The 25,589-nt window shown below is 38.4% G+C and overlaps 1 protein-coding gene and 1 long non-coding RNA gene across 3 annotated transcripts in view; one reads left to right on the forward strand and one right to left on the reverse strand.

The window, feature by feature from the left end:
• GNAL (G protein subunit alpha L) overlaps positions 1 to 25,589 on the forward strand; it is a 185,041-nt gene that overhangs the window by 61,072 nt on the left and 98,380 nt on the right. Inside the window, exons 1-4 of one of the 2 annotated variants that reach the window (XM_023921345.2) lie at positions 4,906 to 5,618; positions 5,970 to 6,042; positions 6,882 to 6,936; positions 7,133 to 7,252. In XM_023921345.2, coding sequence (XP_023777113.1) covers positions 5,480 to 5,618; positions 5,970 to 6,042; positions 6,882 to 6,936; positions 7,133 to 7,252 — 387 coding nt within the window. In that variant the 5' untranslated portion in view covers positions 4,906 to 5,479. Of the gene's footprint in view, positions 1 to 4,905; positions 5,619 to 5,969; positions 6,043 to 6,881; positions 6,937 to 7,132; positions 7,253 to 25,589 lie in introns of those variants that run through there. The other variant, XM_086892814.1, reaches the window with a different exon arrangement.
• LOC111924988 (uncharacterized) lies at positions 1,577 to 5,070 on the reverse strand. The gene is made up of 4 exons (XR_015287997.1): positions 4,983 to 5,070; positions 3,702 to 3,797; positions 2,448 to 2,668; positions 1,577 to 2,207 (listed from the first exon to the last, which is right to left on the reverse strand). It is a non-coding gene; the product is annotated as an uncharacterized LOC111924988 (long non-coding RNA).

The raw sequence follows: 25,589 nt of genomic DNA on the forward strand, positions 1-25,589 counted from the left end.
ATTACTTTGTTCAAAGGGGGGAGGGGGGTGTGGGGGAAGTTGAGGAAGTGCCCTTGGAGTGTTCAGCCAAGTGAAATTCTTCAAAAACTGGGATACTGACAGAAAAGTGCCTCCTGTTTTGCCTAACATGTGACATATCCTATAATACTGTTGTCTTGTAAATTCATCAAAAGACGTGTCCCTTTTGCTTATTGCAAATGCATCCGTGTCATTTTGTTTAACAATGTTATTTCATTGTAATATCTAAGAATATTTAAACCACAGCAGGTTGCTTAGTCTTTTAAATGCTATTAGGATGTTGTCGGATTTATGTTAGTTTCAATCAGCTGCTTCTGCCTCTGGTACCAACAGATGGACGTGTGTGGAATGATGCCATGCGAGTCTCTCTTCACAGATAAGGAATTTCTAGTCAGAAAAGACAAGAATAAACACTGGAATTATTTTACCAATAAGGGTCTAAAGGGAAACCCTGAGCTGATGGGATGGTCATAGCAGAAGTTCCCTGTTTCCTGTGCTTTCTTGTGGGACATGGATGAGGAATAACTAGCTTGAATGAGGTATAACTAGCTTGAATGAAAGAGGATTGTCCTCTTTCTTTACTGTAATCGTACTACAAATCTACTTTTCACCTGATGCTTTTCCACACTTCCCAAGGAGCATCTGGCTCCTGCTTAGATCTAATCCTCCCCTTCACAAATGCTTTCTCAGGGCTAAAGGCTATCATTGTCATTTCTGTGGACTGCTGCCTGCAGTTTTTCTGTGGAAAACTTTTCTTTTTCTTCAGACTATTATCTTTAGCCCACAGCCTTCCGCTCCATCACATCACCTGCTTTCACTCTTTTGCTCCCTGTGCTGCACAAAGACAGGAGAGGAGTGGGCATAGGAGGAGTTGGTTTGTCGGGTGAGCTACATTGTGGCAGCTGCCAAGTAAAGGAGTATGGCTTGGGAATGGGAACAGCAAACCATGTCAAAGAGCCAAGAAACTGCTCAGCTTTGCCAGGCCCCTCAGCATTGCCTGACCCTCTTCATCAGTGAATTTGTCCTTAATCAATGGACGTGAAGGCGATTTGAGATCAGGTCCATGGTCACTGTGGAAATGCATACCTCATCTTTTCTGGCATCTCTTCTACCCTGCTTCTTAAAGCAGATAAGCCCCTCTCAAAAAATTGTAATTACTTTTTTGAGATCATGGGTTTAAACAAAAGGATGAAGGTTAGTTTTTTTTGAGTGTGATATTCACTTCTCTGCAAAGTACCTGCCGGTTTATTCCTAAACCCTTAGTCAGTAATTTTAACACAGTTAGTCATAATTTTTTTGTTTCCTGGTTCATGTATCTTATAAAACTCCAAATGTAGCCTTCCACGGAATGTGTACTTTTGTGTTAATATTTGACATCTACAGAGAGAGAAACTTATCAATAATTTATTACTAGAGAGAAAGAATTCTTTTTCTTGAATACCTATGCAGTTACAATTCATTTTTCTCTTTTTTTCCTCCCAAGTTTGATGCTGAGGTGGAGTAAAAACTCAACCACTAGTGAGCTGCAGATTCTGATTTGCAGCAGTAGGCTACGTAAAAAAGAGAGGTCAGTGAGGAGAAGCAGAGAGCAGGTCACCAGTGCTACTGACCTAGTGCAGTGCCCACATTGAGGACAGTGTCAGCAGAGTTCAGAGATGCCTGTGAAAGTTGAGGCAGGAAGACTGGCAAGCCGGAAGAATCTCTTTACCAGTGTCTTACATCACTCCTATGCTTTTGATTACCTCCATCTTTCCATTTGCTCTTTTTTTAAAAAACGGAACCAAAGCAGCAAAGGAGGCTGTGTAAAGGGAAGATGGGCTGCACATGGTCTGCAGGGTTGCTGTATAGAAACCTTCTCTACTTTGACTTAGTGTTTGCAAGAAAATGCTCTGCATCTGTCCTGCTCTGGATTGGAGGGGCAACCAGGTCTCTTGAGCTGCATCTGTAGGAGCTCCACATTAATTCTTACTGGGGTTTTGTCCCTTCTTACTCCAAGCAGAACAGGCCAAGAAACGAGACTGACTGTGGTAGGGGTGGCCACCCTGTGTGGCTTCAGCTGTGTTGTCCATACAAGAATGTATGTACAATCCTCCATACAAGAATGCAGATACGGCCTCAAGCAAGCAGCTTGTGCTCCCCAACATTCAGCCTGAGGCTCACAAACAATTGATGCATCCCAAGGTGAGAACCTGAAGAAGAAAGCAGGTGGTAAAGGTCTCCAGTTTCCCTCCAAGAGGGCTTATGCTGTGTTGCCTGGTTTCACAAGGGGATAGCACCAAGTTTGAGCACAAAAGTAGTAGGCAAATCTCATTTTTTGCACACAGATATCCACTCAGTGTGTATTTCTATTCATAAATATACGCATATATAAATATATGCATGTATACATATGTTGCCTGATATGAAGGGGCAGAGACAATGTGACATACCTCAACTTTCAGGAACTCAAGGAGGCTCCCACACTGGTTGCCTCAGAAGAGAGGGGAAGACCAGGAAGATTCTTCTTTCCTTTGGGATTTTGTTTTTATTCCTGTGTACAATTTGTACTGGAAGTTGGGTTGGTGAAGAAGCACTGCTGCAACCTCTTATAGAGTTTAAGATTTTCCTTTGTGCAGAGGAGACATATTCGTGTGATAGCTATGGTTTCTCTCTGGGGAAAAAAAAAGAGAGCTGTGTCCAAAGGGGGTGAAAATTTCTCTATTGTTTATTATTGCTTCCAGGATTTTGTAGGTCAGTTATGTCAGGATAAGTGCTGTGTTTGGGAAAAGCAAAGGGAGGGTTGGGAATATAATTTCAGATAAAAGTTATTTCTGGGCACAGGTTGCTTGCGCGTGTCATTCTTGAACTGTGTGATCTTTTCTCAGGAGGAAGAGACCCAAAAGGGTCATGGGGTTTTTGGAGAGGGAGAGAGGAAATGAGAAATACTTTCCCTCTTTTGGAGAAAGGTAAAAGCAGGATATACCAGGATCCTGTAAAATTCTGTTTATTGGCACTGAGCCGTTTCAAAGCTGGGAACAAGTCTGCACCAAAAATCCCAATGTTAGTACGTGAAAGAAAAAAACTGCTGAGGAAGAGGAGGGGAAGAAGTAAGGCAGATTCCTACAGACTGACTGACACTAGCCAGATTTGGGACTTAGGTGTCAAACTGAGGTATTTACATAGCTAATAAATATGACTACATACATCTTGTGCTTCATAAATTACAGCTTCTGACAGTGAAGGACTATGAAAATTCAGACCCAGTTAGTGATTTCTAACCAAGCCATTCAGTTTTGAGCTCTCATAGTCTGTGGCAGGGAGCAAACATGACTGCTCTTCACAAAAGCTATTCATCATATATCCTGTGTCTGACAGTCTCCAAAAACAGCAGTCACCCTGATTTGTGCTTCCAAACCTATCTGTATCTTGCCTCTCCAGACAGAAGAATGTCAATAGGGAAAAAAGCAGTCTGTCCTAAAAAAAAGGAAGCTCAGTAGCACTTAAAAAATCTGTATTTTGGCCTGGCAGATCCTGTTAATGTTAGTGTGTTACCTCTCCCCTCCCCCCAGCTGCCCCCACCTATCTGAGACAGAAGATGAAAACAGCTTCCAGAGATCAAGCAGTACCATAAAACCACATATCTGGCACTTGAATTTCATAGTCCCCTGAAAACTCCACATATCCAACCACAGGTGGAGCAGTACCTGTTCATTTTCTGGGTCCTGCCCTTTTCACCTTCCTCTGAAGTATGCTCAAGGTAGACAGTACCAGTTTCTCTTCCTTGATTCAACACTTCCCACCTGAGTGAGGGAGCCATTAAAAAAAACAAAAACAACTAAATGCTTGTAAAATCTAGTTTCTTCTTGCTACATACATCTCAAGACTTTTTAGATTAAAATGCTGTTTTGTTTGATTGAAATTGATGGCAATCTCTGATTTTAGTCGGGACCAGGATTTTGCACACATACGTATCTATCAAAATACTAATTTTTCAGTAAGCCATCTTTGAAAATATGGGGGACTAATAATATTTGGAGATAAAAGCTGAAAGTCTTTCTGGACTCCAGAGTAATGTGCATCCTTTTTCTAGTGTTCTTGTGCCTCAGTGTATCAAGCATCACGTTTAAGTAGTGCAGGTGGTTTCTACGGAGGGGGAGTTTAGGAAGAGCCAGGTGCTGCGCTGCTGCTGCTTTTGCACTGAGGTACCAGTTTGCAAGCCAAGAGGTTTGAAGCAAAAAGGAATACCTATAGGGTTGTCTAGCTTGAAGTTTCATTTTAGGATCTAAAATGGAGGCGAATGAAGGAACGGAGATACGGTTTCTTGTCAACATTTGTTGTTGTAGGGATATTAGACACGTATGTTACCGTGTTCGGATTATCGTGAGCTGTTTGGACAGCTTCATTTTCTGGTTCAGCTGATGCAGTTTGGAATACTCAAAGGGAAAAAACGGCCCATGTGCAGCCGTGACTACTTGTGTAGGAAGGGACATTTTGTTGGTTAAGAAGTGGAGGCAGGGTGTTTGCGGATATGCGTGCTCTGTGTACACGCGGGCAGACCCCGGCCGCTCCCACACCGCGGTGCCAGGGGCTGGCTCCCGGCGCTGCTCCCGCAGGTCGGTCACGATGGCAGCCATCACCTGTGCCAGCCTGGGATTCCAGACCCAGGAGTGCCAACCCTCGCTCTGGTAGCGGCCAGGCTCTTCCAGTACAGCCGAGGAGCGCGGGGAAAGGTCGGGAACAGCCGCCCCCGGGTCCCCGAGCGCCGCGTCCCGCAGCCGCCAGCCCCTGCGGCAGGCCGCGGGCGGGGGTCCGGAGGCCGCAGGTCCCGCGGCGGCGGTGCCAGCTCCGGGTTTTGGCGGCGGCAGCAGCGGGGCCGGGGCCGCCGAGCGGGGCGGGCGGGGGCGGCCCGGGGCGGGGGGCGCGGACCCCGCGGCGCCGCCTGGCCCCGGCCCCGCAGGATCCAGGTAGATCCGTCCGGCTTTTACCTTTCTCCTTCGGCTTCCCTGCGCCTAGGGCTGGTAGCGGGGCTGTTTCCCGGTCTCGCAGAAAGAGGCAGTGCTGAGTTAGGAAGACAAAAATAGACCTTTACAGAGAAATATAGGGATTGTGTGTGCGCTGGGGAGGGAGAGCGGAGAGCGGCACCCGGCTGGTTTCCAGGAGGAGCCCTTTTCTCCCTCTCGTTGCATGTTAGGCATTTTTGCACAGCTTTCTCCCCCCACCCCCTCCCCGCCGGGGCAGGGTTACCTCTGCCGCCTGCTCTCCGCATCTCTGGTGGGGAGCGAAGCAGCCAACTCCGCTGCGATCGGAAAGCAGCCAGAGACCATTTTATGTGAGCGAGCCGGGTGGGAAGAAGCGGAGAGAAACCGTCGCAGAGACACACACGGATATAAAGACTTGTCTTCTGCCTCCCCCCCACTCCCTCCCCCTTGTAAATACTAAATCTGAGAAGGCAGCGATTTGACATCCACCCTGAGCAGCGGCTATGGGGTGTTTGGGCAACAGCAAAACGGAGGATCAGCGTATCGATGAGAAAGCGCAGCGAGAAGCCAACAAAAAAATAGAGAAGCAGTTGCAGAAAGAGAGGCTGGCTTATAAAGCGACCCACCGCTTGCTGCTGCTGGGTAAGGAGGAAGCGGCAGAGGTGGGGGCCGGGGCGAGCAGGGCGAGGAGGGGGCAGCAGCCCCAGCCCGCCGGGGCGGCGGGCGCAGCCGAGAGGGGAGATGCGGCGTGCGCCTTGGCTATGGAAAATGTAGGCTTGCTGTATTGAGCAATAAGCGAGGCGTCCCCAGATCGAGCTGAGCGCCTGAGCCACATGGATGCACACATACAGAAATGTTGCCGAGGTGGGGGATGCTGTGGCGTCCGAAAACAAAAACCAAAAAAATAAACCAAAAAAAACCAAACCGCTCCGACCCCCCACCCAACCTGAACCGTGTATCACAATGTTCTCCCTTTCCTTCTTTCTCTTTTAGGGGCTGGTGAGTCAGGAAAAAGCACTATTGTGAAACAAATGCGAATCCTACATGTCAATGGATTTAATTCAGAGTAAGAATTATTGACACTTTGTGACTTATTTTTCCTTAAATGTTGGAAGCAGGCTAACACACAGTACGCCAGGAAATATATTCTCTCATTCCCTGTGTTTTGGTGGCTTGACACTGTGTTTTGAGGGAGGGAGGGGAGTGAGAATAAGGAAATTGCTGCTATTGTATGTTTGCATTTTCTCCTTCTGGCCCCTTTACTGTATTTTACACTGTTGCTACTGCAGCGCTTGACAGGCCCCTGTGTAGCAACAACATGGCGACTACTTTTTACATAGAAGCAAATAACCAAATATTGCATCTGTCTGTAATGTAAAAATACAGGTCAAATCATAATCAGGATAACACTGTGTGCTGTTTTTCCGGTTAGCGTAAAACTGAAACCAATTTTGCCTGTTTGTTATAAATCATCCTGTTTTGTGAGGCTACATCATTTTCTCAGTAAAGAACTCTTTGCCAGAAATCACTATTAATCCATAGCATTCATTTTAGATATTTGTTGGCCTTCACCTACATTTGGTTGATTTAGAGCATGTTTACAGCATGCTGTAGAAATGAAAGAAGGACTTTAAGTTCCATCAGGGGAGGCTTTGCAGATGTGGCTGTGATTGTCTGATTTAAAAAAATACATTAGGGATGAATGTGCATTGCTCTTAATACTATGCAAGAAAATGGATAAGGGGAAAAGGTATTTCTCTTGCCTTTTCATTTTTTCTATTAATATGTTTTAATGTTTGAAGAGCAGATAAACAAGCGATCAGTGAGAAAAAATTAAATGCAAGTGATTGAACTGCTTTGGAAGAAAAAAAAAATCAAAGTGCTAATATTTCTGTTTTAATGCAGAGAAAAGAAACAGAAAATACTGGATATTCGGAAAAACGTTAAAGATGCGATTGTGGTAAGAACACACTTATACTGTTCTTAAATGCTTGTTTGTACTGGAAATTATAAGGATTATGCTCTCCAAGATTGTGATGAGAGAAATCCCATTTTGCTGATCAGATTGGATTATCTTCTATTGATCCTGTATCCTAGATTTATCCAGATTAATGTGTTTGTTTGTTTTGTTTTGTTTTTGTTTTATCCAATTCTAGACTATAGTTTCAGCTATGAGCACTTTAATACCCCCAGTTCCATTGGCCAACCCAGAAAACCAGTTTCGAATGGACTACATCAAGAGTATAGCTCCTCTTTCTGACTTTGACTATACACAGGTAAGAATAGAAACCACTGATTTATTCTGCTTCAAGGGGAAACATGTTGCTTCACTTTGATTTACTGAAACACTGGGGTTTTTTACTTTTTGGAAGATGGTCATGGAAAGTTCCTATGCCAGCATCACCTCTGTTAACTTTCTTACAAGACTGTGGTGGTTGCACCTGTTTTAGTGGTGCAAGGTTTTGTTGTTACAGATTTATTTGCTGCTGTTTCTAAATGCTGTTTCTGCATTTAATTCTCTTCAAAGTTTCTGATGCAATCTTACGTATTGACACATCAAACAAGACTTTGTCGAAAGCCGATTTCCTATGTGGAATTAGATGAAGGATGTTAGTCTGAGGAGTTACTGTCTACCTATAGAAAAGGAAATAAAAGGCTATAGTGGCCTCAGCTGAGGCCAAATGAATTGTTTCCCATACTTACTGCACTTCGGAGTAGAAACCTGCATAAGCAGTGGTCAAGTAAGGTGCTTTGCTTCCTCATGTATTGGAGTTGGCATGAGCAGTGGTTTGCTTGTATGTAAATGTTGCCTTAATTTGATATTGAATCAATGTGGGACTTCTGCGTGGAGGCTGATCTTTTGCATACAAATGAGAGATACTTTTCAGATTAACTTGCATAGGCATCTTACAGTATTTTTATCTTTTTATGTTATTATTTATAGGCACATGCATAGAATGTTTCATATTTTATGCATGACATGAAAGCAAGTGCATAGACATCCTGAATTTTATTTTTGCAGTAGCACAGTTTTAATTTGCCTTAAAATGGTACTGAAAGCAATTTGTTATGGATACAGTAAGGACTTAAAAATATCTTCATTTGTTGGCTAAATGATTGCGAATTGTGCATGCTATCAATACTGCCAAAGAAGCCTTTTACAATAGAGTGTCTTTAGGTTATTATAGCTTCAGGGTGCAAGGGGGAGAAGGGGAAGAGTCGTTTCTTTATTATATGACTCATATTCTCTGATGTGTGGTTTTGCCTCTGGTAAACCTACCACTTTGAAGGTTCAAGATAAAGAAAAATTATCAGACATCTTGTACAGCTAGAATTTAACACAGAATGCAGATGTTAAAAAAAAAACGACTGCAAGGTACACCCACATATTGCATAATTGCTCAATTGGTGGATGTAAGTTAGTGAAAATGAGAAACTCTTTTTAGAAATCGAATGTGAGCTTGACATGATGTATTTGTCTTATGAAGGCATTACAATTCTGAGGCATTTGTTGCTCATTTTATGTGGATTTTTTTTTTTCTTGAATTTTGACTCTTGGATGTTTGAGTAAGAAAACTGGTGATACATATACTTCGTGGTTCTCTGTAGCACATATGTTCTTTTGAGTTTTTTGGATAAAAGAAGGCTAAACTGGACTTCTCATAGGTTTAGAGATTTTTTTTTTTATTGCTTTCAAATTTTCTCCTTTTTTACAGAAGCTGACTATATCTAGTCAAATTTGACTCATAGTTTGGTATTTTATATAGAGAAAAATTTAACCTTCTTGGAGGGGAAAAGAATAGGACCCAGTGGACTTTGAAACAATTAATAATTTATTTGAAATCTCAATTCAAAGTCCATTTTGATTTAAAATAAAAATATTAATAAGTGGTTTTTAATTAAATGGGTTTTCTGAAAATACCATAATACCATCACGTTATTTAAAGAGTGTCAATTACTAGTCCTAATTTTAAAACAATATGTTTAAAAGGTTGTTACAAGTTTAAAAGAAGAAGATAAATCTAATGCTTATTTACAAGTAAATATATTTCTGTGTCACTTTCATGTTTTCCCTTCTGTTTCCTTCTCAGCTCAATTCATAGGTGTAATACTTGTAAAATGTAGAGTATGCCAGGATTTTTTTGCGGCTTTTAAATTTTTCTTGGTTTAGGATGTTATTTATCTCCAGGAGGATTTGTGAGCAAGGCAGATTGAAAAAAAAATGCTATTGTGCTTCAGGGCTTGATTTTACTCCAGTTTAGGCCAATGATAAAGTAAAATTAGGTTTCCAGCTGAAATAAATTTTGACCCATTTAGTATTTTTGGATAAGGACAGATATAAAAATAAATACTTGGATAGTAATCAGTCAGGCATCCTCTGCTAAGCGTTACTGATTCTGTAATTAATAGCTGATGTATGGAGTGAGGCCTTCTGAGCCCAAACCAAGTAATTAGAAGTAGACATTCAAGACTTTAGGTCAAATCATCCTTACTTCAAAATAGTTGCAAAGGAAAAAATGCTGTCATAGGCAGCTCTGGGGCACATTTTGGCACATTCTATCAAGTGACAAAGGTTACCCTCCTTTGAATGAGGGAAGAGGCAGCTTTAGGGTTTGTAACCATATGAATGGTAATGAATTGTTAAAGACCCTTAGTGTTGCAATTTGAATTACAGATGTGTCACTTTTTTTGGATGACATTAGCCATGCAATCTTTGTCATAAAAATCAATGTGTCTTAGCTGAAAATGGATTTCAGATATATTGCATGCCAAATGTGGGAAAATGACTGCACCTTATCATGAGTCTTTAAAGAGAGATCCCTGATGAAATGCAGAAGCTTCACTGATGGCACAATCTGACCAACACTCTTGGGGCGCTAATTTAAGTACATTTGTGATATATTGGGTGTGCTTGGACACACATTCTTAAACTGCATACAAATTAACTAATAGACATTTAATTGTGAAAATTATCCTTAAAATAAGTGGATATGAAAATACAGATTTCCTGTGGGTGAAATCATACTCTTAATTGCAATTTATGACTAAAATTCCAAGAACTTAAGTAAAGATGGGGACTTCATATTTAGACTAAAATGTTCTGGGTCTTTGTTTGTCTGGGTTTTTTTTTTTAATTACATACCTCTCAATAAAATGTAAGCAGAATATTTTATTTAGCAGTGATACAATTTTTAAAACAGATGGTTTTCTCTTTACAGTGTTTTAACATTACTTTAAGAGTCCTTGGAGTGGCCCCAAAAGGATTTTACTTACTCTAAAAAATCATTATTTATATGGTTTGGTTATGCTACTCTGATGATTCTTTAAGTTGGTATAAAAAAAAAATGGAAAATTTTCTGGATTTCTCTTATAATTTTTGCATAGTCTTTCATTACTTTTATAAAAGAGTGTACAATTTTTATGAAGTATTTCCTGGCTGATTGTTGTGTTCTAATGCTATAAATCATAAGAAGTAGAGCTAGAGTTTTTACAAGATTGATAAATAGAAATAAGTAAAGTGGCCACTGTATTTTCTTCTTTGAAGTTGTGACAGGAATCAAGATAAATTTTTTTTGTCTGACCAGATTAGGCATTATCTTTGGTCAAAGGTGGAATCAGCAGAAGTGCTTTAACACTGGAATTGTAGCGTACATGCCTTATGAAAAGGGATTTTTTATTATTTTTGGCAAAGTGTTGATGGATATTTGCTAAGGTTAACAGGAATTGACCTGCTGAAATTTTAATCCTTTATTGATGGGGATTTTTTTTGTTCTTTGTGAATCAAGGTGAACATATTAAGGCCATATTATGCTGGTAGCTGTGGTGTATTATCTAAGCGTGTGTTCACTCAAGTTCAGTTGTCTTTATTAAAGTTTTTGAATTTCCTGAGAACTACAAAGCTCCTCAGTGTATAATTCCTTTTCCCCTTGTCTTCCCCAACAGTGTAGGCAGATGAAATAGCTTTGCATAAATATGTCCTGAATGAAGCTCATCTGATCAGTTTTGTGTGGGTTTGTAGCCGGTAATGGTCACCTACCCCTGGCTGGGTCTCAAGTGTTTGGCCATACAAACCAGTTACCAGTGAATGTGAATTATCTGCTTAGTAGAGACCATGTAAACACTTCACAGGTTTTAGGGAGCAGGGAGAGTTTTCAAAAGATTCATCTTCCTTTGCAAAGAATGTTTTAGGGAGGCAAAGTATTTTTTTGAAACTTCGTAAGTAGTGAATTGTGTGGATGCAGTCCCTTGTGCTGATTTTAGTATCTGAGCTTTAAATATAATTTTTACAGCTATTTTATTACTCAGGCAAGCTCTTTAATTTAGCTGTTAAGGATGAAATGTTAATGTGGGCATTGACAGGGAAAGTACTTCAGATTAATTAGGTCTGGCTTTGCTTTACATTTTCAGATATTGCAGTTTGAGTTCTGTCTGATTAATTTTCCTTCAGGTTTTCTTCTTAAAAATCAGAACACCATATTCAAAATATAAAGACATGATAATGAAAGATTTGAGAAACTTCTGCTCTGAATTTGAAGTTTCATAGAGTTTTGTTTAACATTTCAAATTTTTATGATACCCAGTATTCAAATTCAATCTTGTGTTGATGCCTGGAGGTGGCTGCTTTTCACAGTGTGCATCTCAGTGTTTGAAGCAACTGAAAATCTTGCTTAGGTGAAGTGTAGTGTTGGGCTGTAGAAAATCTTTATCCTGGATTTACAAAAAACTTGATAAGTATGGTTCATATATGGATAAACTTGCTTGGATTGTACAGTTAGTGCTGTGACTTATTTGACCACAAATTGTTTTGGTTTCCCTTTGATGTAGCCCAAAGGAGTTACAAAATAACATCACCTTAAATTTTCTGATTTTCTGATTTTCAATTGTCACAGTTTTACATCTTTTATGTGAGTGTGAAAATAGACGATGTTTTATCCAGAAATAATATCAAATAAAAGAGAGAATGCAGAGAATATTGCCACTCAAATAGGTTCACTTGATTTTTCTTTCTATCTAAATTTTTACTTTAGGGCTTTGTTTACCATTTTGGGTAGAACGAACACAAGTTTTTATAACTACCTGTGATTGCACTGTATAACATTATTATGGTCAATATTAACTTTTTAAAATCAATTAGACTTTAAAAAATTAAGTAATTTGTGGTGTTCTGTGATCTAAGATGCACATTGGTAGATTTTCATATTTACATAAACACATATTTTCGTATTTAAACAAACTCAGAAAATATCTGAACGGCCAGACAACAATAAAGTTGTGTTGGTCTGGCAACATTATTACTGCCCTGAATTAATAACACCTGAAGAGCTAATGAAGAGGGCTCTCAGAGAAGGACAGCTGAAAACACAGATGCTGTTAGAGCTATTGGTAGCTCCTTAGTCTTCATACAAAGGTTAAAATTGTCAGAACTGATAGTGGAGTGTAATGGATATTAAGGAGAAGAAGCAGTCGGGTAACTCAAGAAATGTTTTTGTTGTGGTAGCAGTTGTTTTCATGCTGCACATGATGCATTAACAGCAGATACAGAATTTGAGCTCTTTTCATGTGAAGAGCAGATTCTGCTAAAGCCCAGCAATCGCTTTTCTTCTGTATTAAATACCTGTTTGCATGGAGATGTGGCTTAAGTTGTCTGCTTTTCATTAAATCAGCAAACTGAGTCCTTAATGTTCTGATTAGTAAGTATTAAAATTACAGGTATTTCATACATGAGATCAAAAAAATACTTCAGTGTTACTTGTTATGTTGTTCTCTGTAACCTGTAAGTTTGCTTTTGATGGATCAGGCAATCCAGTAGTGCTGTCAGATATAATCAGTTATTATTTTAACTGTGTAGTTTTAAAAATACATGACTGGAACAGGGATTTTACTGCAAACAAGTATAGGACAACTTGGGAGAAAAAAAAAAAAGGGAAAAAACCCCAAATGAACAAATCTCAAAACATCTGAACTCGTCAAATTTATAATATATCCGGGAACTGTAAAACTACAAAACTGTACCATGGTTTTCTTTAATTCTTTACTTCTCATTGGTATAAACTGTTGTGGATCAGTGAGTTTGCAACAAGGGATGGAAGAAATATGTTACGCTTTTATTGCAGAATAATGTTCTACTGTAGCAAAAACCTTATTTCATGCTTGAACATCTGTTTTTTTGTCTAAAGCAAGCATCATCTCAAACTCAAACTGTGTATTTTAAGGAAGAAATCCTGAGCTTCACAGAAGAGCTGTACTTTATACACAAACCACTCCAGTTTTAAGCTCCAGTTGTTTTCAGTAAAGTCAGAGTATTTATTAAGGAGATAAAATAAAGGAACTAAATTTGCATCCCAGGAGAGGAGCTCAGGGATATACCTTAGGCCCCCAAAAATTAACAGTAGAAATACTGGGATTGAGAGCCATAGGAAATCCTGTGCATGATCACAAATGATCTGAAGTTAATAAACAGGAGTTGTTTTCAGAAAAAATATTAAAGAGGCAGATGCTAAATTTTGTTTCTAGGCCTTACTGTCTCAATATTTTTTAAGAACAGATTCAACTTTATCTGGAAAAGGTTCACTCTTTTCACAAATACTTTGTTTTTTTAGAGTATATTTTTTCATAGTTTATAATTAAAATAATTAATTCTGTTCTGAAAAGCTATTTGAGAAAGTCGTGTGGACAATGGTGCCTGTGAATAAAGTTCAGTGTTACATTAAGTATTACATCATCATAGTAACACCAAATTAAATGTTTGCTGTTTCATATTGTGAGTCTGATTTCCTAGATAGTGAGGTGGTATTCATACTTTATCCAGCCTGACTTATTTATTATCATCACACAGCACAGAGACTTCCATCGTGAAACTGGAAAGATATTATCATTTATTATTATTGCTGCTGCTAAGTAAAACTTAAGTTATTTCCGTGGTCTCCAAACCTGTTGACATTTTCTGGTATTACTTCCAAGTTTTGTACCTATTAATACAAATTAATTAGAGGGTTTTTTGACAGTCAGTTGAGCATCCAGTCAACTACTACAAATTATTGCTAATAATGTCACATTCTGCTTTTTTTTTGCTACAATTTGAAATTAAAACTTCATATATTGCATTTTACTAGGATAACAATATTTTTGCATCTAAATTTGGATAGGCAACAGGAAGACTAATAACTTGAATTATCATTTTAAGTGGGAGTGACTGATTCTCCTCACAGAACCAAAAATGTATTAGAGGATCATTTCTGAACATTAGAATATTTTTGTTCATCAAGTATTTTTCAGTGTACACCCTAATTTTGAATTTAAGAAAGGCAGAATCAATAGGTTACAGCCTGTACTATCATTGTCTTTGTCCTGACCACAGATTTGTGAAGGACATATTTTAAAGTGTGGTTGCTTTGGAGGTCTGCTGTTTTGAGTTCCTTCACAACTGCGGCTGCTGCCAGGGTATCTTCTGAAAGCAATCCTGCGATACGGAGGTGGCAGCAGTCCTCTGCCATCCTGGGAGGTAAGGTTTGGAAAAACAGCCAGTGGAGTAGCTCTGATCCCTATGGTGGTGCTTGACAGGTGTAGCCTGGCCAGAATCACATCTTGATTCCCAGTCTTTCTTCAGGCAAGAAACAAAAGAAATTATTGTCATTTCTACCACTACCATTGAGGTCCACTGAAATCTCTGTAGAAGATTTAATTACAAAGTAGTTTATATATTAAGATTTTACATGAACATCAAATGATGGTAAGAAATTCACTTTTTTTTCCCCTTATGTGTAAATCAAATTGAATTATAATGAATGTAAATGAAAGTAAATGTAAATAAGTGCAAAAACCACACTCTTAATGAAGACACGTTGTCCATTTAGGCAAAGGATGATGACATTTCAGACTTTCACAAGTAACAGTTTTCAGAAGGATATTGAATTTTTTTATGAATTGCCATTACTTATAAACTACATTAAAACAGATTTTCCATCACAACCAAAGAGAAGGTAGACATATCAGAGTATGTTTCATGATTGTCTTTATTATCAAATAATTCTTTTAATCTCTTAAACCAAAGACTGCAGGCTGATTTACTGCTTTTGCCATTTTTTGAGTGCTCTGGAAAAGTAGTATGTTTAGTAGTCAGGGAGAATCTTTGTTTTTTACTTCATAGACCATGATAAAAGTGTACAGATCATGGATAAATCATCACATGTATGCATCTTGTCACTGAAGTCAGGGAGACCTATGGAAGAGAGATTATCACCTACTCAAATAATATTAGTGTCATTATTTAAAGCTCCAAAGAAGTGAGTGTTCATCGGCATAGCAGGAAAGATCTGCCTTCGCCTTTCTTCAGCTCCTGATGAGATCACAGCTTCTCTTTCTGCAGCAGTGTTGACCACTGCCAGCTCAGATCTTTGCTTGTTTTTTTCATCACCTCCATGGCTTCATCCGTGGTTTATACTTACTGTCAACAGCAGATTACCTTTTTTAATGTCAATAAAGGCTGCATACACAGACAGGATATTTTGTTTGCAAGAGGTAGCAACCTGGGCTGAGGAACAGAGAAGCTAAACAGTGTGGAGGACTCTATGTATACCTTGCATACACCTTAATAGATAGGTTGAAAGTATATTATGATATAGAATATTATATATATTCTTTATCATATATATTATATATATATGATAAAGAATATTATGAACAATATTTTTCCTCTGAGGATCCAAGAAGCTCTTTATAATAAATATAAATAGGACTGCTATAAAACAGATAAAAGGCAAGAACAATGCATATTTGCAGTTAACTGCTAAAAGGTTTCCATAAAATGTTTATTGTTTTGTTCTGTCACCCTTGTCACATAATTTGTTTTGCTGCAGTTAAAGAGATTCAATTCAAGTTTCAGGGCCTTCTCTTTAAAAGGACACAAGAGGAGAATGTTATTTGTACAACAGTTTCAAGTTCATATTGCCTTTTACTTTGGAAACTTGTAATAATTTCTTGGAACAGAGCTACCTCTGGTTGTAAGCATGCCAGCTATCACATGAAACATGCAGATTAGGGTTTCTTGCTTTAAATCAGTAGATTAATTTTGGCTGCTTTAAAGTGTACTCTTGTAATTAATCTACTAGTATTTGTTTTAAAAGCCTATGCTGGATGTTTTGAAAGGATATTTATCCCTAGGCAAGAAGACTATTGGGATTTTTTCTGTTACATCAACGTTAGAGATAAACTTTGCCTTTTAAATCTTTTAAAAGTAAACATTTTCTGACACTTCTGCCAATTCATTACATTTGAGTTTTCTTGGTGCTGTCAGTAGGACTTAAACATATTTTAATGCAAATAATTATCCCACTGTTTTGAACTGAAACTGTTTAGCAAGATGAAATAGGCTAAAGATATGCAAGCCCTCTTATCTCTGTTAATTTGGTGAATGCTTTTTGATCACGTCCACCCTCACTTCCAGAGGATGTTAAGTGACAGAGCTGTGCAGCTCATTCTTTTTCTTAACATACACCCACATACTTTCTTTCATAGGAGCTAAATAATACCAAATTTAAGAACTGTCAGGTAGGAAAACAAGAAAAGGCAAAGTACAGTTAACTAAAATAGGGGAAAGTGTCCTCCTTGTACACAACAAACTTCCCCTTGCCTGCAAACCTACAGCTGACCACAAACAGCAGCAGGACCTGGTTGTCAGTCACCTCCAGAGTGCCTTTGGTGCAGGCTGTGTGCCATGAGGAGTTACCAACTCCAGGCCAAAAAACCAAACAAACCAACAAAAAAGTGGAGGACAAATGTGAATGAAAAAACTATGTACCAAATATATGGTCACTAGAAGAAGAGGTAAGGTGTCACCACGGCTACTAAAACTGGGTCATTAATTATTAGATTTCCAGCATATATCACAGCAGAGTGAGGCTTCTTGGTACGATTTGTAGCTTTTAAAATGTGAGTGAGAATATTCTTTCTGGCAGGCAGGTGTCCTCTAACTTTAGCTTCTCTTTCCATCTCAGGATGTCAGTGCTGCTTGTTCCTTTTGGGAAGACTGGCTTATTTAGGGTAGTATACTTTTAGCTGAATGGTAGAGCTTTTCCCATCCCTAGAAGTAGCATTTTGGATCACTGTTGTTATCTGCTGAATTTCTCCCTAGATTTTAACAGCAGCAAACTTAACACGCTAACCAACAGAAGCGTGGGTATATCATGGACCAAAAGAATAATTAGTCAAGGAATGTGTAAGTGAGAAATAGTAATTAAAAAATAGTTTTAGGGACTAAAAGTCATGTCAGTAGAGGAAGATGGCTGTTGACATTTCTGAGAGCCAGCCATTCAAACTGCAGGGGGTGGATTTGAAAGAAATAAAGTATTAAATTTCATCTTTGGCCTTCAGTTCTACAGAGCAGGTTTTGATTCTTCTCACTGATGAATGAAAGGCTGGCAAGAACTATTATATTCCATAAATACAGAAGTCATCCTAAGCAGCTATATTCCCGAGGGTCTAATATTGCAAAGGCTTAAACAGTTGGATATATATGGACCTAAATGCACAGCTAGTACTGCCAGCACAGCATTCATGCAGCTGAGCTTCCGGTTATGTAGTGATATTAATATAAAAATCGCAAATACTTTCAATTGAAAAACAAAATAAGCAAATCATTTTTCCCCATTAATTTTATATTTGGGAGGTCGTTAAGCACTTTTATGGATTTTCTTGGGGGTGGGTAAAATTGTGTAGGTTAGAGATTGGCACAGAACTTGAAATAAGCAAAATCTTTTTCAGATAAGTGACAGTTCTCTGGATGCTATTAAGCTGTGAACAGTAGGTCTTTTCAATCACCGTGATTCATTTTCATATTGTGGGGTTTTTTAATAATAATATCTTTAAAAGGCTTGCTGAACAGTAGGCTGCAGCAGCATAACTTTATGTGCAGAAGGAAAGGTTTTATGCACAGTGTCCTAGATAATTTACCTTAAATTGATTTGCACAGCTCAATAAAACCATAAGAACACTGTACCAGCTCAGATCACGGGTTCATTTAGCACCAGATCTCATCTCTGACTGTGACTGATAGCGAAACAAGAAAAAGTTTAAGGGGACACGCACATAATAATGTTTCCCACATTAGTTGTCCTAGTCTTTACAGATTTATGGCTGAGGTTTTTTTTTCCTGGGAGTAGTATTTCTGGATTTAATGATTTTGGTAGATTTTTCTTTCAGGATTCCACCACACACACACACACACCCCAACCTGTGTGAGTTTTCAGTTACAGGAGTGAGTTCTGCAGTTTAAGTATGTGTTGAATGAGGAAGTGCCACTTGATTGATTTGGAGGATTCTGTTTGTTTTGTTGGTTTATTTCCCTCCAAGCCTGCTGCTCACAAGTCTTCCCTAGTTTCTCTATTAGAAATATTACATCTTTCCTACACTGCCCCTCTCATTTCATATCATATATCTTCAATTATTTGTCTTTCCACTTAAAGAGTCTCCTTAACTTCTCTCGTAGGGTTTGTTCCATGTCTTTGCTCAGTCTTGTTGCCCTTCTAGTTTTACTAGACCCTGTTGGCAATGAGAAACCCATACTACAAATAGTGTTCAGGGTGTTGTTTTCTTTTCCATTATCTAGTCTTTTTTATTGTGGGGTGGGGTAGTCTTTTTGTGTTGGTGTTTTGCTGTTGGTCAGGTTTGGGGAGTTTTTGACACTGAGTTGTTATCTTTGTATAATTACAGTAGATTATTTTATAATTCCATGAGAGCTTGAGCACAGTTGCAGGGAAGAGGAATATAGGTGAAGGCTTCTGTACCAACACATTAGCAGAGCCCAAAGAGTACTATTAATGATAATTATCCTTTTCTCAAGTATTTTCAGATCTGTTATACATGTTGACTAGTTTGTTCAAAAAAATCCATTGCATTCAATTCTCTGTTCTTTTATGTGTAATGACATGTCTTCTCATTTGCTATATTGCTATGTATGACTTATGAAGACATTGAAGCATTTTTAAAATTATCTACCATGACTAATATTTTCTTCCATACAGACGGAGAACACACTTTATTTTTGTTCTTAAAATGGAAAATAAATTGCTCTTCAGCCTGATTTTGGAGAGGCAATGTTTACAGTACCACAAAGGACATTTGTGCTTTCAAATCTGCTCATAGTTCCTTAATCGTTCATTATGGTTTGCCTGATTTAGCAGAAAAGAACACCATTGTTTGGAACCCTTCTCATTAGAGAAATAAAATGTTTAAAAATACAGAATACCCCTTTTTATTCTTTGCAGTTTCTAATGCTGTGTGTCACTAAGAGAAAATGGTCTGAACTTTTTGATCTCCTCTGGGGAAACGCTGCAAGTAGCAGAATTTTGTTATTTTTATGTCAATTTAGGTCTTACATGATTCAGCACTTGTGGCTTGTGGGAAAAAGTGTTGTAGATTGTGATTAAAGAAGCAAAAATAGTAAGGAGTGGCTAGTAGAGAAGGCCTCTTTTTACTGCTAAAATATTTTTTATTCACTTTTTTCATTTTTAAATCATATTTTATCTATCAGTTCTGACTAGCACTTTTCAAAGAAAATAGTTCACTTCTGTTTCACTTTCCAGGTTTTTTTAGCAGTATAAGGAATTAAAAACAAGTTGCTATAGGATCTTGGTAATACTAAATCTGTACATTAAGTAGAGTCTGTCAAACAGGGCTGTCGCCAGCAGTCAACCAGTCATCCCCTTCTGGTAGTCTCTCAGGAATAAACAGAAAGTCTCTAGGGAAGGGAATTGAAGAGGATACAGGATGCAGAGAAACTGCTTGTAGTGCAGGAAAAATTCTTTGTTGTAGTAATGGACCACAAAGAATAAGTTAACTCATTCTGGGATGCATTAACAAGACTGTTGTACAAAAAAGCATGAAGTAATTAAGCCATTCTCTTCGGCAATGCTGAGTCCTCAGCTGGGGTATTGTGTCTAATTTTGGGAACTGAGCTTAAAAAGAATGGAGTCCAGAGGAGAGCATCAAGAGTAAGAGGAGACAAAGTAAACTGGATATGTTTACTCTTGGAAAGAGATCACTCCAAGTTGAAGGGGAAAAGGAGCCAAATACAATTTTTAGTATTTAAAAAGCTGTAATTACATATCCTTATGCCTGTCTTTTCAGAGGGAAAAAATGAAGTTAAGGAGAGGAGAAAATTCCGCTCTCCAGTGGTATATGGTAGTTCACATGTTCAGGATATTCTGTAACAGTGAATTTAACAATCACAATTTCATAAATACTCTGAGATACAACTTCCCAGTTTCAGGCACTTCCATTGCATTTTCAGTGACATGAATCACCTCATGCTCAAGAAAAACTTCTGAAAATCTGGGAAACTTTAGAAGACACAAGGTCATGTCAGTTGTCTTTCACATTTGCTACTTTCTGTTCATAGAGCTTCTATGAGCACATTGGTTGAAAGCTCCTGGGACTTCTTTTCCAAAACTAAATCTTCTGCAATCATGTCTTGAATTAATCTTGGACTTCATTATCTAACTAATTTTGTCATGGCCACTTTGTATAAACAGACAGTGATAATTTCTCTTAAATAGTGTATGTTCTTTCAGGGTGCTATTTCAGACAGTGTAGCAGACTATAGCATAGCATGCGCAAAATTCTCTTGTTCTTCCACATGTTGATTGTTTTAAAACTAATTCCTGGCAAGATGTGCATGATTCACTTCTTCTCCTGGAGAGTTATTCACATTTCCTAATTGGACAGGGCCTAACATTTTCCTCCCTAAAAGCAGAAAAAACAGCTGAGTGAATTAATGCAGTCAGGAGTATTATCTCTAAAGGCTCAGAGGAGCAAAGAGGATGCCTTCAGGTATTTTTAATTCAAACCAGCAAGCAGGGGTTTTGTTTTCATGCATGTGTGCACTGGCACACATACATGCATTTACATATGAAACTTTTCCTACTTCTGTACAAGGTTCTAATCCATTCAAGAACTAGGACATCTGGTGGCTAACAGTGGGGTGAAAAATCCAGTTCAGAGGCTGTTGGCTGTAGCCCCTAGAGTATGTGGAAATGAAAATAGAATTTGGAGGATAAAACAAGTTTGTTTCAAGTCTGTGACATTAGTGAGAAGGTTCTCCAGGTGGAGGGTCACAGGTGAGTAGCTTTGAAATGTTGGAGACAGCACCCAGTTATCACCGCGAGGAAGTGAACTCATGAGTCCTGTGGCAAGTGCCATCCTTGGTAGTCTGCAGGCTTTTCATGTGTTTTGCATTTGTCTTCAGAAGAGGGCTTTGAGAGCAGAGTTAAGACAAAGCTGTTTGCTAGTGAGAGGTTTAAAGAACTACAGACACAGATCACAGGATATCATGTTTCATTAGTTCTCCTGCTTGTGATAGCAGAATCTGTAGAAAAAAGAGACAACTTCCATTTCATATTCCCACTAGGAGTAGTTCCTACTTTCCTAATGGAATGAATTTGAAGGAAAAAATGCTGACATGGGTCTTGCAATGTTTTTGACTCAAAGGATTGTCACATTGAAAGGCATATCTTTTTTTGGTTCTGTAATTGGTAGGAGTGGTGGACTTACTGTAAGTACAGCCACATGTCATGCTAATATCATTTCTGATCCATGCTTGTATGATAGATGTCAGCATACTTCAATTTTAGGAGATGGAATCCTGGGCAAAATACAGAGATAAAAAATATTCAGTAAATCAAATTTTTTTTTTCCTTTTTCTTTTTTCAAAATAGAAACAACAAAGCATCTTTGCAAACAGCATAATTAGGTGAGTTTGTTTGGGGTGTTTTTTTGTAAGAACATAATGTTTTGCATGCTTCCAGACACCAAGAGAGAAATTTAAAATTAAAAGTTCCAGCATTTTGTGGAGAGCTGCTCTATGGAATGGGAGGATGTAGTAGGGAGAAAACTGTGACTCTAACAGTGAGCTTGACTTGGGGAGAATTCCAGGCATTTGCTCCTAGCAAGTTTGCTCTGAGCATTTTTCGTTTGCTGTAGGTGAGGACTGGCTCAGTTGTGTCAGTGCATACTCACTCTGGGCAGGTTTTTCCAGTGTGGAAAGGTTGGGTTCTTGTTGGGACCTGAAGTTTCAAAACTTGAGGGTTTATCACTGGCCAAGTGACTTTGGAATTCATTTACTTTTTTGAGATGCTTAAGCTCATGTGATACTCTTTTCATGTCTCTACATCAATTATTTTTCTCCTCAGGTTTTATATTTTAAGCAAGTCATCAGTCTTTGAATCACATTGCTGCTCTGAGCAGCTAAGGAGTGCCTACTGTTGAGTTTCATGTGCATTTGTTCCAACAATGCTGCCAGGCTAAGCCATTGTCCTCCTTCCTCCAACCCTCCCCCACCACTATCCACTCCACTTTCCCATTTTTGTGCCTGCACAGTGCCCTCAGCTATGTCCTGGTAAAGCTGTTTGTTTGGCCTGACCAAATGGGGTGGAGGGAGAGGTTATTTTTAGTGCGGATCGTTTCCGTGGTTTTAACTGAGGGCGGGTGACACAAAATAGAGAAGAAAGTGGAGATGAGAACAAGTAGTAGGATGTAATGGGAAGGTGATGGCTATCTAAACAAGCAAGCTTACTTCCTCCACCTCTGTATCTATGCACAGAGATTAGAGTCCAACCAAAATCCACTGAGAATCTGTGTGTCAGAAGAAACCCAGTGCAGTGTGTCGGTTTTACTTCTTCTGATGTGAAGACTGACATTCCTTGCAGAGGTTAAATGGTATAAGAACAGGTCTGTCTTGCTCACCCTTGGCCTTTTGGATAAGTAAACACAGCTACATTCACTGCAGTTATTTCTAAACTTAACTTTGTGGACTGGAGCTTTAAGGTTTAGTCTGATGCCTTTCAAAAGCAATTGACTCACATGAATGTGAGTGTACAAAGGGCTTACATGGCTGTTTGAGCCTTATGTCACAGGAACTCTTTTCTCTTGGTTTTGTTGTGTAACTGCAAGGCACTTCCACTCTACTTCTCTATTATTTTTACTGAAAATATGCTAGATAGGTACGCAGAAATCCCATGAGGTGTCATTTGACCACAAAAGACATGGCAGGGGAGGGTACCTATAAATATATATATATATATTATAGGCACATACATTTAAATTCTGTTTACATTTTCCCATGGTATTGGAACAACCGGCGTAAGCGTTCCTGTGGTTGTAAAGTCAGAATGGAGCATTGTTCCATTGCATGCCATGCCTGTGATAATATGTAGAATCAAAGCTATTTTATGAAGTTCACATGGCCTTTGGAGGAGATGGGATGAGTTTGAGTTCACATAACAGAAATCAACTGTGGACTCCTGAGTATGTAGAAAGCCTGTTTGGCTCAGGTTCTTGAGAAGTCTTGGAAGACTGTTGTTATATATCCTTGTCCTAATGTTGCCCATTTCTTTCTGGGCATCTACTGCTGGAAAAAGGACAGTAGGCTAGAAAGAGCTGTAGTGTGACCCTGTAGAAGCCTTCTTGATATAAGATTTAAGAAGTCATTTCTAGAAGAGATTACTTTCCAGTATATGCCATATCAGCACTATGCTGATTCATTTTTAAATAGGTTAACTAAAAGAACAAATGAATCATAGCTGTTGATCAGGTGAAAGTTTTGGCTTATATGCCACTGCGATTCCCCTGTTAACCCTTATTTAATTTTTCCAGTTGCACCATAGCAAGTGTGAGACCATGTTGCCTTTCTTGCCAGAATTCATGATGGTTTTTTTCTTTCTGGTTTTCTTTCTCTAAGCTGGAGAGGCTTCTACCACAAGAAAATGATCAACTCATTTCTACCAGCTTGTCCTTGTAAAAGGTGTTATCTGATAACATGAGGGAGCCTGTGGCTATCCAGAAGGGAAAGGGCTCTCCATAGGAGCAGTGAAGCTCCTGAAGTTTCACAATGTATACACTTAAAAAGCCTGAGGGTCAATTCATATTTTAGCTAAGCTAAATTGTGTTGTTTAAGAGATAAATGGAGAGCAAACATGATACAATCTAATGTTTTGTCTTCATAAAGTCCAGTGAAGTTTTTCAGTTGAACTTTTCAACTCCTGCTGAAAATGTTAAATACAACCCTAGTACCTGTGCCTGTATTAACTCAAGCGTTAAATTATTTCCTCTCTTTTCTCATGGAGGAAAAAAGAGGGAAAATAAAACCTCCTTTGCATTTCAACCTGGATTTATGTAACCAGAAAAAATGGAAGGAGAATATATCAGTCTTTGCAAAAACACAGGTGCCATCTTAGCTGAATACTTAATATATTAATTATTATAAGCTGAATTCTTAATAACAAGTACTATGTGGAGACAAGCTGAAGGCTTCTCTGCATCTAGCAGTATTTGTAATTTGTTTTAAATTGTATTACTACCATCCTTTACTTCAGTTTCCGTGTTTAGCTCTCCAAAATCTGAATCCTCTCTTATCACAAGGAAAATGTACCAGTGATGTTTCCTGAGCATATAAAGAGACACTTGGAAAGGAAGTTCACTTTTTTATTATGTGAAGTGAAATATTGGCATGAGCATGTTTGTCAGCAGGTTTGTTAAAAAAAAAAAAATCAAGCCGCTTTAGACTAGAATATAATTGCTCTCCATCTGTGTCTAAACATAAATTATCTAAAATATAAACATAGTACGTGTTCAAAACTAGTACCTTATATCAATAGAAGCCAATATTGTTACTTTATTCTTCAAACTAAGCGCAATACAAGAGCAATGACATTTTACTCAAAGTTACTTTTAATTTAATCAGGTTTTGTTGGTTTTTTTTTAAGATCAGAATAAGTTTCCAAAAAAGTTTCCAAAGTGATTGAAAGCCAGCCAACTTTGAATTAACCTCTGCAGCCAACTAGAACTGAAAATTAGCAATGAGGAAGAGAAATAATTAGATCGTTCTCTCATTACTTGAATGGACTAACAGAATCAAAAACTAACAGAATAAGACTTGGAACTGAATTATGAGTACCATTTTTAAAAATACCTTACACTTGTAACTCTTCAATTTACAAGTAGCGAATTTTCAAGGAATGTAATACAATTGGTTTGCATCAGGTGCAAAAAACCCAATAATATTTGGGTTTTAATGGATTTATTCTGATTTTCCAAGAACTTTATACCCTTTAAGCATTAGTAAAATGTTTACTTTAAAAACAGTATTTGACCATTACAGCAAATGTATACACCTGAGTATTGCACCAGTTTTTGATATGTTGTTTATTATACTGCTTATTTTATTTATAGTGTTATGTTGTCTTTCTGACAGTAGTCTGGAAGAAGTGTCAAAAACTTTCAACATTAATTGTTGTTTAACAACAGGAATTATGTAATTAGGGCTTCTTCCTTTTTTAATGGATACGCATAATCAACACCGCATACTTGAGTAATTCATCAGAATATTTCTTTCTTTATTGGTGCTTTTCACATCGTCAGAAAGACTTTCCTGCTCTACTTTCCCAACTCTCCATGAGCTTGCTAGATACTCTCTTCTCCTAAGGACATCTGCTCTGAGATGGTTCAGGTGAAGGAAAGAGGATGCTGAAGAGGGCACCCCAATATTTCCCCTGGTTTCTTCTTCTTTCCTCACTATCCTTGACTTGTCCTTTCCTTCCCTGGTGGTACCTGGGCAGTAAACTC

The sequence above is a fragment of the Cyanistes caeruleus genome, chromosome 1, assembly GCF_971803275.1.
Source record: "Cyanistes caeruleus chromosome 1, bCyaCae1.hap1.1, whole genome shotgun sequence".
Classification (NCBI taxonomy): domain Eukaryota; kingdom Metazoa; phylum Chordata; class Aves; order Passeriformes; family Paridae; genus Cyanistes; species Cyanistes caeruleus.